Source organism: Kogia breviceps, chromosome 18, assembly GCF_026419965.1.
Source record: "Kogia breviceps isolate mKogBre1 chromosome 18, mKogBre1 haplotype 1, whole genome shotgun sequence".
NCBI classification, from domain to species: Eukaryota; Metazoa; Chordata; class Mammalia; order Artiodactyla; family Physeteridae; genus Kogia; species Kogia breviceps.
The window spans coordinates 54,145,941-54,158,949 of record NC_081327.1 but is presented as its reverse complement, the minus strand read 5'-3'; the positions used below and the strand labels follow the sequence as shown (position 1 = coordinate 54,158,949).

The window sequence follows — 13,009 nt, the reverse complement described above, 5'->3', positions numbered from 1 at the left end:
AATGACAGTCACACCGTGGCTGTTTGCAAACAGTTTACTCTTTATATATAAATTAGAAAGGTTCCAGGGATCCTTGTAATAACAGCTTTCCTAATTACCTGCTTTATGTTTTCTTTATTGAGATGTAATTCACGTACCATAAAATTCACCCTTTTCAAGTACATAGTTCAGTGGTTTTATATTCAGAGTTGTATAACTATCACTACAATCACTTTTAGAGGCTTTTCATCAGCCCCAGAGGAAACCCCGTAACTGCTGGGGTCCCTCCTCATTCCCCGACCCCGGTCCCTGGCAGCCACTAATCTACGTTCTGTCTGTACAGATTTGCCTATTTGGGGCATTTCATAGAAACAAAGTCATATGGTCTGTGGCCATTTGTGTCTGGTTTCCTTCTCTTAGCCTCATGTTTCTATGGCATCCACACTGTAGCATGTGTCAGTGCTTCACTCTTTTTTTTTTTTTTTTTTAACATCTTTACTGGAGTATAATTGCTTTACAATGTGTGTTAGTTTCTGCTGTATAACAAAGTGAATCAGCTGTATGTATACATATATCTCCATATCTCCTCCCTCTTGGGTCTCCCTCCCACCCTCCCTATCCCACACCTCTAGATGGTCACGAAGCACCGAGCTGATCTCCCTGTGCTATGCGGCTGCTTCCCACTAGCTCTCTATTTTACATTTGGTAGTGTATATATGTCCCTGCCGCTCTCTCACTTCGTCCCAGCTTCTCCTTCCCCACTGGCGTCCCTCCTGCTCGTGGCTGAATAGTACTCCGCTGTATGCTGTTTATCTGTTCACTACTCGACGGGCACCTAAGTTTGTTTACACGGTGGGCTCGATGTGCTAAGTGTGTATTTCTGCTCACCGACATCAAGCTTCCACATAACACCTGACCATCTTACAGACACCACCACAGGGGGGCCGCCCTGAGGAAACCATGAGGGGCCTGACGTGGCCCCTCCACGTCCCCGACTGCCGGCTGCCCTTCCTTAGGGACATGCCCCATTGGGGACAATCCCCAGCGCCCCGTGTCCCCGAGCAGCCGTGGTAAAGCCGCGGCAGCTTCACGGCCCTGCACGGAGCCTGCCTTCTCCTGTCCGCCCCTGCTTCTCCACTGGGATCCGGGGTGGGGCGGGCGCTTGTAAGCATCACCAGGTCGGGGAAGGGCAGGTTCCCCGGGGCTTAAAGGCCCCGGTCCCCAGCCCTGCAGTCAGCCGCGTGGCCTCGGCTACGTGTTCTCTGTCCTCTCCCGCAGCCGCCTCCATAAATCAAGGGCCGAGTTCCAAATGTGTGCCGAGAACGCGCACCCACCGCGCGCTCCGCGTGGCCGCGGGCACCTGGGGCGTCCTCACCGCGCCCCTCGGAGGGCTGACATCACACCCGTTCCCGTTTACAGAGCAGCAAAAGGAGGACCAGTAAATGAAGATGCTGGGCCGGGGTCGCGTGGCTAGCAAGTGGCCAAGGCGGAACCTAAACGTGGGTTGGCTGGCTCTGGAGTCCGCGCTCAGCCAGGAAGACCCAAACCCATGGGCCAGGGGGGCCAGGGACTCCGAATCGTCAGCTTTCATTCCTTTTGCAGACATTCGCTGGGCACCCAGCTGCCAGACAACGTGCTACGGGGAGACTGTGTCTTCGGGGGAAGGGCTGCACCTGCTCCATGCCATTCCTGCCCCCCAGTCTCCCCACCTTCTCTTGGGCACAGACGAGGGGGGGTGGCCCTTACCTGACCCCGATGGTGAACATGCTGAGGAGATGCTTCCCTTGCAGCCAGCCCGTGAACATGATCAGGCCTGGGAGGAGATAAAAACATACACGTATGTATGTATACACACGCATGCGCGCGCGCACACACACACGCACACGCACGCACGCATGCACGAGTACCTCCTCCAAAGGACGAAGGCATTCCAAACTCATTTCCTTAAAGAGTTTCCAGTAACACAGACACAGGACAATTACGAATAACCTCAAACACGTGCCACCTCTCCCCTTTTTCCTTTTAAGAAACAAACTCCCCTGCCTACGAGAAAGAGGATGGTTTTACTTTTTCAGCAGAGGATCAAGCCAGCCCAAGTAAGAGAAAGAAACAGCCAGCCAGTTCATTTGGGGCTGTTGTCGACATTTCTGTATTATTCCACAAGTTCCCATGGGCTGCGCGCCCCCAGGACTTGCCCCAAGGTGTCTGCTGCTCTCCGGTGACGCAGAGACGGGCCGCTGTCTCTGGACTGACTTTATCCTGCGTGTTCGTGATTAAATACATTCCTTTTTCCATTTTTCTCCTTCGTCAGTCGCTGACCCAACGTTTCCTAAACGCCGGGCACTGCGCTATGCGTGGGACGCACAGTCACTCAGAGGTGGACCCTCCAGGCACAGGAGAGGCGTGAATCACACTGGAACCCGTGAAAGCGCTGAGATGTTCTGACAATGGGGAGAATTTCGGGGGCCGCCAGGCGTGGCCTCAGTTTCCTCACCTGTAAAGTGGGGACAATGACTACGTCTTCCTCGAGGACTTGTTTCAGGATGTGAGAGGTGACAATGCACTTGGAGTGCTTAGCACGGCTCCTGGCCCGCAGTAACACCCGGTCGTGAACTGCTGGGGCCACGGTTACCCGACAGGTGAGGTGGGAGGAGTCGCCCGCTGACACGTCCCGGGAGACTTGCTGAAAAGCATCAGCTTTGTTTTGCAGGGAAAGGGGAGCCGCAGCAAGTTTTCTGCTGGGTAGTAGCGGTATGCGTGTGTGCCTGTGTGCTGGGAGTAGGGGGCTCAGGAGATCTGATTTATTAGGGTCTATTTTCATACTATGTAACTTTCTAATTAATTATTTATTTTTGGCTCTGTTGGGTCTTCATTGAGGTGCGGTGGCTTTCACGGCGGTGGCTTCTCTTGTTGCGGGGCAAGGGCTCTCGGCGCGCGGGCTTCAGTAGCTGGGGCTCGCGGGCTCTAGAGCGCAGGCTCAGTCGTTGTGGCGCGCGGGTTAGTTGCTCCGTGGCGTGGGATCTTCCCGGACCGGGGCTCGAATCGGCAGGCGGATTCTTAACCGCTGCGCCACCAGGGAAGCCCCTATTTTCATACTATGATTAGCAACAGGATTCAGTAGTCAAATTCTTAGCTGCAAAATCCAAATGAACCCAGATGCAGAAGACTGGGGGGGAGGGAACTCTGTTAAAAATAGCGGCAGGGTCGCACCCACCAGGACCCGCCCCTACCCTGGGGGCCTTCCTGCAGTAGGAGGCTGAGCTTGTTCACCGGGGGCTCACAAGAGCTGACTGTGCTCATTTCTTCCCAAATCCACGTTCAGTAACTTTGCACTGATAGCTTGAAATGGGCGGCTGTGAGTACTGATACCATGGGAAGTGGGAAACACTGCTTTCCGCTGGAGCCTGCTGTTCCCCCAGTCTCCTTCTTGAACCCCCTGAGGGTTCAAAATTCCCATTCTGCCAGAGCAATTCTTAAAATAGTTATTAAAAAGAAAAAACGTCTGAATGGTATCATGGGCCTGGCCATGGAGATGCTAATTTACTTTCTAATTTAATTTAAGGAATAATGGCTTATACGAGGCAATGACCTTGCAGGACCTCTGACTTGGATTTTTTTTTTTTTTTTTTTAAACCAGTTTCGTCTTGTGGAAAGGCCTGCTAAGAGCATCTCTTTGACAATGTGCCTTGAAGCACATCTACTTGGTATTTGCTCTTGGGGCCATTATTACGGCCCAGTCTCCTTCTGGCAACCCCAATGTCTAGAGCAGGTGGTGGAAAGCTTCAGTGTGCAAAGCAGCTACAGATAATACGTGAATGGGTGTGGCCGTGTGCCCATAAAACAGATGTGTGAACACTGAAATTTGAATTTCATATAACTTTAACGTCATAACATATTCTTCTTCTTTCTATTTTTTTCAGTCATTTAAAAATGTAAAAAAAAAAAATTCTTGGCTTGTGAGCCACACAAAAACAGGTGGCAAACCCGATTTGGCCTGGGAGTCATAGTTTCCATTCCCTGCTCCAGAGTGTAAAAGGGTCCTCTGGTCAGCTGGGGCTACGTGGGCATCCATTCTACCCCAGAAGCCTGATCAATGTAACCCCGAGGATGGCAGGTGAACGGCGATGCAGAGCCACTTTCCCCTCCTGCGGCCATGACAGACATCACTAATCCATCACAGTTCTCTGCCACCAAGCCGGAGCGTGGCCTCCAAATCCTCTCACAAGCACAGAGCCCCCTTAGCTGTGATCAGACTTGGCAGGTTAAGATAAAACCTATTTTCCACAACTGCTCCAGGACAAAATAGGGTGGAGAGGAGGGAAGAGCACACAGAGCTACTTGAAAACAGTAAAACTACTGACTGAGCCAAGTCTGAGCACTAAATCCAAAGCTGACAATTGGAAAGGAGACTGGATACTAGAAGGTTGGGATGGTGTGGCCAGGGAGGAAAGGGTGGGCAGGTCTGTCCCCAGCATGACAGAATTGAGAGCTCTGACTTCACACCATATCCTCTTAACACTTTGCTAAATTTACCACCTCTTACAAGTTGTGAAGGAGTGGGAGATACCTTCCATGCCTTTGAATCTACCCTTTCCTCTGTCTGGAATTCCCAATCTCTTCTTTTTTTTTTTCACTTGGCAAACTCTTACCCATCCTGCAAGACCCAACTTAATGTCACCTCCTCCTGGGAGCCTTCCCAGCTCTCCCATGCAAAATTAACTGCTGCCTTCACATTTCATATTTGTTCAGGTGTCTCTCTCCTATTTCCCTGGGGTCCTTCAAAGGGCAGAAGCTGTGTTTGACTCATCTTGGTGGCCCCAGAACCTATCATAGGCTCTAGCATGTCATAAGATACTCACTAAATGAACGAATGCATCTAGATGCCCAGAAGCACAACAAAACTGCAGCTAGGAGGGACAGATGTTTCTCCCAAGAACTCTACTGGCTCTGCAGTTTAGCCAGATTCTCTAGTACTTCCTCCCATCACTGCTCATGCTATGAGCAGTGGTTGGTTGGTTTGTCCCTTTATTCACTCATTCATTCAACCAACATTTATTGAGAATCTACAGTGGCCCAGGCACTGGTTGATCCTGAAAGCTGGGAACGAAGGACACAGACTCAAAACCAGAGCTGGAGACAGCAGGAGGGAGCAGGTGAAGGGACCCGGGCAGCCCCGTGGGGATCTTCAGGAGTAAGACCTGAATTTAGCTCTGCAGCATCTGCGGATGCTGTTCGGTGTGTTGCCAAAGGTCAGGACGCACAAGCCCAGGCACAACCCGCTCAGTAGAATAGAAACATGGCTGGGTGCACCACCAGACTACATTTCCCAGTCTCCTCTGCAGTTAGGTAGGCCATGTGACTTCATTCCAGCCAATCGAGACGACATCACTTCCTGGTCCCTGCCTTAAAAATTTTCCCGCACAAGCCTCCATATTCTCTCTTTCCCTACCTGCTGGCTACACAGAATTATGGCCCACCTCCCAGGACCTGCAGGAAGGCAGAGCAACAATACGGTTGCCTGGGCCCCTGGGTCAGTGTTTGGAGGTGAGCTATCCAGGAAAGCCATTTCACCAGGAACACGCCCATGGACTGTGGTGTGGGCAACAAATAGATTTTGACCATGTCAGGCCATTAAGTTGTGGAGGCTGCTTGTCACAGCCATTAGCTCGTTCTGACAGAGAAACCTCTTGTTACTGTCCAAGAACCTCTGATCCCAAACCCCAATGCTCACCCAGGTGAGTAGCAGGGTATTTGAGAAACAGCTGTGGGTGCTCAGGACGGCTCCCTCCACACACCCCACCCCCTGTGGGACCCCGTGCAGAAACTGCTTCACCCACCAATTATGCCGAATGAGAAAAGTGTCAATTGCTTCCCCAGTTTGTCCATGCTTTTTTGTAGAGGAGTTTTAGGCGTCTGAAAGGATGAGAACAATGGGTTTGTTAGATGAGATCCCAGCAGCGTCCCCGGCTTCCGCCTGGGTTTTTTTTTTTTTTTTTTTTTTTTTTTTGCGGTACGCGGGCCTCTCACTGTCGCGGCCTCTCCCGCTGCGGAGCGCAGGCTCCGGACGCGCAGGCGCAGCGGCCGTGGCTCACGGGTTCCCGGATGTGGGATCCTCCCGGACCGGGGCGCGAACCCGCGTCCCCTGCATCGGCAGGCGGACTCTCAGCCACTGCGCCACCAGGGAAGCCCCTGCCTGGATTTTTTAATGTCTTAAGCTGAGTGACGATTACACAAGGACACGTATATAAAAATCCATCGCTACATTTCAGATCTGTGCATGTCACCGTAAGTTATATCTTGACAAAAATCCGAACGTATGTTTTAAAATAAAAATTTTGAAAAAGTGTACTCACATTAATCGTATCATCCTTATTCCTAAGGAGCAGGCGGGGCTGGTGTCACCAGCTGAGAATCATCTCAAACCCCAGCTTACAAAAACCCAAAGCCCCACTGCCCTTACCTCTTCAGCCTGCATCATCTTAAACACTTCTCCGAACTGGGATCTTTCTCCTGTTCCGATCACGACGCCCTGTGTTTAGGAGAGAGGGGCTTGAGTTCTGAGGCTGAAAGCCTGCAGGTGACGGAGGCCAGGGCCCCCAGGCGCCCGGGGCTTACCTGTCCCTTCCCGCACTGCACCAGGGTCCCCATGAAGACGATGTTGTTCAGAGTGGTGAGGTCGCCCCCGGCCGTCAGCGGGGTGTCCGTCTTACTGCTCGGCTCGGCTTCTCCCGTGAAACTGGACTCGTCCACCAGGAGGTCTGTGGCCTGGAGGAGCAAAGCGAGAAGGCGTGGCGCCCACCCTCCCGTCTGTGAGCTGCTTTTCAAAGCCCAGAGCTGCGTCTAGCACCTTAGTGTCATTGCCAACAGACAGCAAACAGGAACGTGCTGAAAGGAGGAAGTGAGTATCAGAACACAGCCTCAGATGCCTCCAGGAAACAGATAAGCTGTGAATGTGCGGCCCCTTTCAGAAAGCATAAAGCTCTCACATCCTATTGTAACATTATTTTAAATTTTAATACAGTATTTTTTTAAAACTTAGGCAATGGTTAAATAAGAACATCCCTTTCAGAGCATCCTGTCTTTCCCCTAACGCTCCACATCCCACCCACCTTGGAAGGTCCCGTACAATCTGGGTAGTCTGAGCAGCACTGAGCCGGGTTATGCAGCGATCTGAGCAGCACTGAGCCGGGTTATGCAGCGACAGCCTAAGGTCACGTCAACACCCAAAACATACTCGGGCACAGATAACGCACAAAAACCCAGACGCTTCCAGGGTGACACTTCCAGAACACCTACCACGCGCCAGGCCCGCGCCAGGCCCGGCGCGGAACACTTCACAAGGCTTATCTCTTTTTTAAAAATTTATTTTTAATCTTTGGCCGCATTGGGTCTTTGTTGCTGCACGCAGGCTTTCTCTAGCTGCAGCGAGTGGGCGCTACTCTTCGCTGCAGTGAGCGGGCTTCTCATCGCGGTGGCTTCTCTTGTTGCGGAGCGCGGGCTTCAGTAGTTGCGGCATGCGGGCTCAGTCGTTGTGGCTCACAAGCTCAGTAGTTGTGGCGCACGGGCCCAGCCGCTCCGTGGCATGTGGGGTCTTCCCGGACCAGGGCTCAAACCCGTGTCCCCTGCATCGGCAGGCGGACTCTCAACCACTGCGCCACCAGGGGAGTCCCACACAAGGCTTATCTCTCAATCTTCACAGACTCCATGAAAGATGCTATTATTTCCTCCTCTCTACGTGTGAGGTAACTGAGGCATGGAGGGATTAAGAAATGTGCTCAAGTTTACACAGCTAGTTAGTGGCAGAGCAGAGGTCTGAACCAAGGCGATGGCTCCAGAAACTGCACTCTTAACCACCTTGCAAAACTGACCACAGGCCCAGTAGGTATCACTCAAGAGGTTGAGTGTCCTGCGGCCAGAACTGTGCCAGGTACCACCGAGGACATGCAAGGCATCAGGGTGGGCTCTGCCCCCGAGGACCTTCTCATTTAAGCAAAAATGAGCAACCGAGAGAGAGAAGCCACCTTTCTGCAAACTCACAAAAGAACAGTTAGATCAGTGTTTCTCAAATAGAGGTCTGTGAGTGCTCTCTAATTTCGAAATTTTACAATTGAATAACAGTCTTTAAAACATAGTCACACTGCCACGGGACCCCAGTCCCAGTCCCCGAGGCTGACAGGGGCCACCACTTGCCTAGTAATGCCCACCTCCCCTTCCCGCTTCCTAACAGAACCCCATGGTGCTGGGACCGATGATATGCCCCCCAGCGCATCCCGAACCCCATTTCCCAGCTTTCCTGGCAGCTCATGGTGTCTCCCCGTCTGGACAATGGCATGAATGGTCTTGGGGAAGATCTCTGAAGATGGTTGAGCTGACAGGCCCTCTTTGCCCTTCTCACCTTTCTCTTTCTCTCCGGAGCCCTGGGCCATCGTTTTCATGGCTGGAGCTCCAGAGGCTCTCTTACAAGCATTAAAAGGATGATTGTGGCCCTCCCTGGGGCGCAGTGGTTGAGAGTCGGCCTGCCGATGCAGGGGACGCGGGTTCGCGCCCCGGTCCGGGAAGATCCCACATCCGGGAACCCGTGAGCCACGGCCGCTGCGCCTGCGCGTCCGGAGCCTGTGCTCCGCGACGGGAGAGGCCACAGTGGTGAGAGGCCCGCGTACCGCAAAAAATAAAATTAAAAAAAAGGATGACCACGCCCCAAGAACGCAGAGTGGGGGGCTGGGAGAAAGCCAGGTCCTTCGTTCCATGGTGGATTCCCCTATTGTCTCTGGACACTCCACTTCCGGGCTCTCACCATGTGAGAGAGGAATAAATCCCTGCCCAAGCCCATCTATCTACCTTCATCTGTTACCACAAACGCAACTACAAACTGATCTAGAGTCTGTGTTTGTGTTTTTTTATCCCCAGGACATCAAATGAGCTCGTGGGGCGGCTCCTAACCCACAATGAAAGAAGAAATGGGAGAAGTGAGTCACCCAGCACCACCAGCTGCTGAGCCCACAGGCCCCGCACAGCAGAAACTGGCCCATCTCCGTGGCAAGCAGAGATGTAGTTTCCAAGACACTGTCTAATGGGACATGATAATAACACACGAGTACGTTGTAACTTACTTACTTTGAAGCACAAGGAATGTGTACCTAACTTGATGTTTGTTACATTTAAGTAACACTGTAATAAAAATAATAGACAACACTGGAAGGCAGCCCCTCCACTGGCTACGTTTGAGAGGTGTAGTTAGAACCACCCGCTGTTCTCCTCAGATCTAATCTGCCGCCGCAGAAGGTTTGGGAAACAAGCGGGTGGAGCGGCTGCTGTGGTCGGAGGATAAGCTGGAGAGTTTCCCGGAGGGTCTGGGACGTGCAACAGGCCTTGAAAAATGAGCAGACATTTGGTGGGAGAATCAGGCGGGTCTTTAGGGATGGAAAAGAAGGCAAGTTGGAGAACCGCTGGTGGGTGAACTTAGTAACAACAAGCGTCATCAGAGAGATGGAGAGATGGGGGGAGGTAAAGAAAAGACCGCTCGTTCCCCAGCAACCCACCAGCACGGAGGGGACAGGAGCCCAGCATTCTCAGGGCTGGCACCAATTCACCCTCTCTGGGGACAGGCTCTTGGGAGCAGACAGAGGTGGGCAGTGTCCCAGGTGCCGAAGCCACAGTGGGAAGCAGAGCTGGCCCTGCCCTCAAGGGGCGCAGACTGGAAGAGAGGACTTAACCCCATCAACGCAAGAGGGCACGCACAGGCAAAGAGGCGGGAGGTTTGGTCCACCTGGGGACCCGTGTGGGGACCAGCGTGACTGGAGAAAGGACGTGTGGAAGGTGTGGTCGGAACCCATCTGTGTTTGGCAATGGTTACGAAATTGGGATGTTACCTTCTAAGGAAGGAGGAGCCCTGAGAAGTCTTGAGCAGAGAAGGAGGGACATGGGGGAGATGTTGAAAAACGAGGTTAGACGTTGGAAGAGGTAGGCCAGGTGCATTGGGAGGGGAAGCATGCAGTCCAAGGAATAAAGGCCAAGTGAAGCGTAGTAGGGCTCTCAACGAGGGGGCGGGAGCGGGCATGGGCAGAAGAGCCAGGCAAGTGGAACTAAGGAGACAGCTTTATTTGTTCTGGTTTTGTTTTTTTGTGTGTGTGGTACGTGGGCCTCTCGCTGTTGTGGCCTCTCCCGTTGCAGAGCACAGGCTCCGGATGCGCAGGCCCAGCGGCCATGGCTCACGGGCCCGGCCGCTCTGTGGCACGTGGGATCTTCCCGGATCGGGGCACGAACCGCGTCCCCTGCATCGGCAGGCGGACTCTCAACCACTGCGCCACCAGGGAAGCCCTGTTCTATTTTTAAATCCAGTGTTTACACTTGTACAAGACTATCTGAATGCTAACTGCATGCCCAAGAGCCCCCCTGTCCCTCCATTCTGGTTTCCCAGTGGACCCACGAGGACTAGAGACTTCTTAAAGTTCTTTTTTTTTTTAAATCATATTTGCATATCTGTGATTTGGGAAGCTTTGGTTTTTCCATTTATAAAATGGATGAGTGAGGAGTTAGAATATCATTTTCCCACTTGTGTCTTGGGGAACCCTCTTTCACAGGGAGTTAATTGGTGCGCTATGGAGAAAGGGTTCCGTGGTGAAAAACATTTTGGGAAACATGGAGTTAAAGCCAGTGAACTGGTTCTCCTTAGTGCAGGGCTTTTCAGGGCCTTTACTATGCAAATAGGTGCTGACACTCTCCAAGTGGGGGAGGTAGTATGTGGATCATCTTGTGGGGTAAGCTTTGGGAGACACTGGGCTGGAAGGCCGCCAAGCCTCTTCTAGTTCCAACCCTAACCCCTCCAAACACACAGAGAAACACATAAGCAGAACTCATTTTGACCACTGGTTTTTGCTGGTTAAAGAAAGACCTATGAGAATATAACCTGCTCGCCCAGTTTCTCAATTGGTCAAGCCAACAAGACTTTAGTGGATGCCTATTAAACACCCAAAGAATTTTAAGTCAGACTCTATTCCAAGAAATTTGGAAATCAAGTTCTTGAAACAAACAGAGGGTGATTAAGTGCTGAATAGGATGCTGCTAAGTTAGAGTGTAAGAGAAATTCAGAGAAGAAATACTGCTGTTGATGGTATGCTAAGGCTAATAAACGTTTGCTGAGTGCTTGTATTTTCTCATGAAACATTCACAATTATCCCAGGGAAAAGATGCTGCTCTGATCTCCACTTTACAGATGAGAAAACTGAGGCTCTGAGAGCTCAAGAAACTTGCCCAAGGTCCCAAAGGCTAGGTTGTGTCAGGGATGAATGCTAGTGCATTTTCTTAGCTCAGGCTTCCGTTCTCTCAGCAGAGTTTGGGATGGGGCAGTGGGGCAGGCCAGGCTGTGCAGAGTCAGAGGGTGGAGTTGAGTCTCGATCCATGTGGCGTGGGGGCCACTGCAGCTTCCAGGGCAGTAGGAGGCCCATGCACACAGAGCCTGGGGAGAGGACCCTATGAGAGGATGCTGGATAAGATGGGGGGAGGTTCCAGCTGGAGTGACGGCAGCGGTTGTCCAAGCATGAGGAGCTTTCACAGAAAGAACCTCGTTAATTGGCGACACATTAAAAGGTGAGGAAACAGACCTCAGCCAGCTGCTCAAGGTCTACATCGGCAGTGAAGGGTCACGGTGACAGCACGCACCCTTGATGGGACGTGAAGAGAAGGCCCCCGTATCTCTAGGGGCTTCTTCCCCCAAACCCAAGTCTAAGCACGAAAAAAGTCTAATCACACAAGTCCCGATTGAGACACATTCTACAAAATACCTGACCAGCCCTCCTCAAAACTGTCAAGGTCATCAAAAACAAGGCAAGTCTGAGCAACTGTCACAGCCCAGAGGAGCCTAAAGAGACATGATGATTAAATGTAGCATGGGACCCTAGAACAACAACAAAAAAGAGGGCATTAGGGAAAAACTAAGGCAATCTGGTGAAAGTATGGATCTTAGTTAATAATAATGTGCCTCCGGGCTTCCCTGGTGGCGCAGTGGTTGAGAGTCCGCCTGCCGATGCAGGGGACACGGGTTCGTGCCCGGGTCCGGGAGGATCCCACGTGCCGCGGAGCGGCTGGGCCCGTGAGCCGTGGCCGCTGAGCCTGCGCGTCCGGAGCCTGCGCTCCGCAACGGGAGAGGCCACAACAGTGAGAGGCCCGCGTACCACACACACACACACAAAAAATGTGCCTCCATTGGTTCACTAATTGTAACAAAGGTACCCTACTAATTTGTGATGTTGACATTAGAGGAAAGGGTGTGGGATCTATGGGAATCCTCTCCACTATCTTCTCCATTTTTCTGTAAATCTAAAATGGCTCTAAAAAATAAAGTCTGTTTTTCTTAAAAAAGAGGAAAGAAAGAGAGAGATGAGACAAAGGTGCCTCTCTGATGGCAGACGGCCGGAGAAGCAGGAGGAATGCGGCGCGGGGCTGGGAAGGGGAGGGGACGCAGGTGCGGAGGTGGGTGTGGGTTTGGATGTATTGGAATGGAGGCGGGCAATCTGTCCATCTGTCCATCCATCTCCTGCGAGGGGCCAGGCATTCTTCTGGGCCCTGGGAATCCAGCAGGGCTGAGACAGACAAACTCCCTGCCTTTGTGGAAGGACTGGCAAAAAACATGAAAGCAAACAGACACTGGAAAGAGCAGCAGGTACCCAGGGCGGGGGTGCGGGGCGATGCCTCAGGAGAGGGGTCAGGGGAGGCCAGTGAGAAGGGGACAGTGAGTTGAGACCTCAGGAATGAGAAGGGCTAAGTCATGCTGGTGGAAAGGGGGTTCTGGCGGCAGAAATGACCCTCCTGAGTGAAGACGCACTGCAGGCAGCTGAAAGCGTCAATGCGCCCGGCTTCTAAGTCAGCGCTGGGCATACAGCTTGGGCCTCCTAGAACAGCTGATTCATGTCCATTCCGGGATGGCTCAAAAGCCACTGCCTCCAGGAAGCCCTCTGTGACTGCCTCGGGCCAGGCAAGTCTGTCCTGTTTGGGAAACCCAGAGTTCCCGGTGCTTTTCCCTCAAGCCCCTGCA

General features: G+C 52.3%; 1 protein-coding gene across 1 annotated transcript in view; it reads right to left on the bottom strand.

The window, feature by feature from the left end:
* The window catches only part of ATP2C2 (ATPase secretory pathway Ca2+ transporting 2), an 81,642-nt gene that overhangs the window by 19,630 nt on the left and 49,003 nt on the right, over positions 1-13,009 (bottom strand). The window contains exons 8-11 of the mRNA XM_059045536.2: positions 6,595-6,744; positions 6,440-6,508; positions 5,817-5,892; positions 1,726-1,792 (exon numbers count right to left, since the gene is read on the bottom strand). Of these exons, the coding sequence (XP_058901519.1) occupies positions 1,726-1,792; positions 5,817-5,892; positions 6,440-6,508; positions 6,595-6,744 (362 nt within the window). The remainder of the gene's footprint in view (positions 1-1,725; positions 1,793-5,816; positions 5,893-6,439; positions 6,509-6,594; positions 6,745-13,009) is intronic.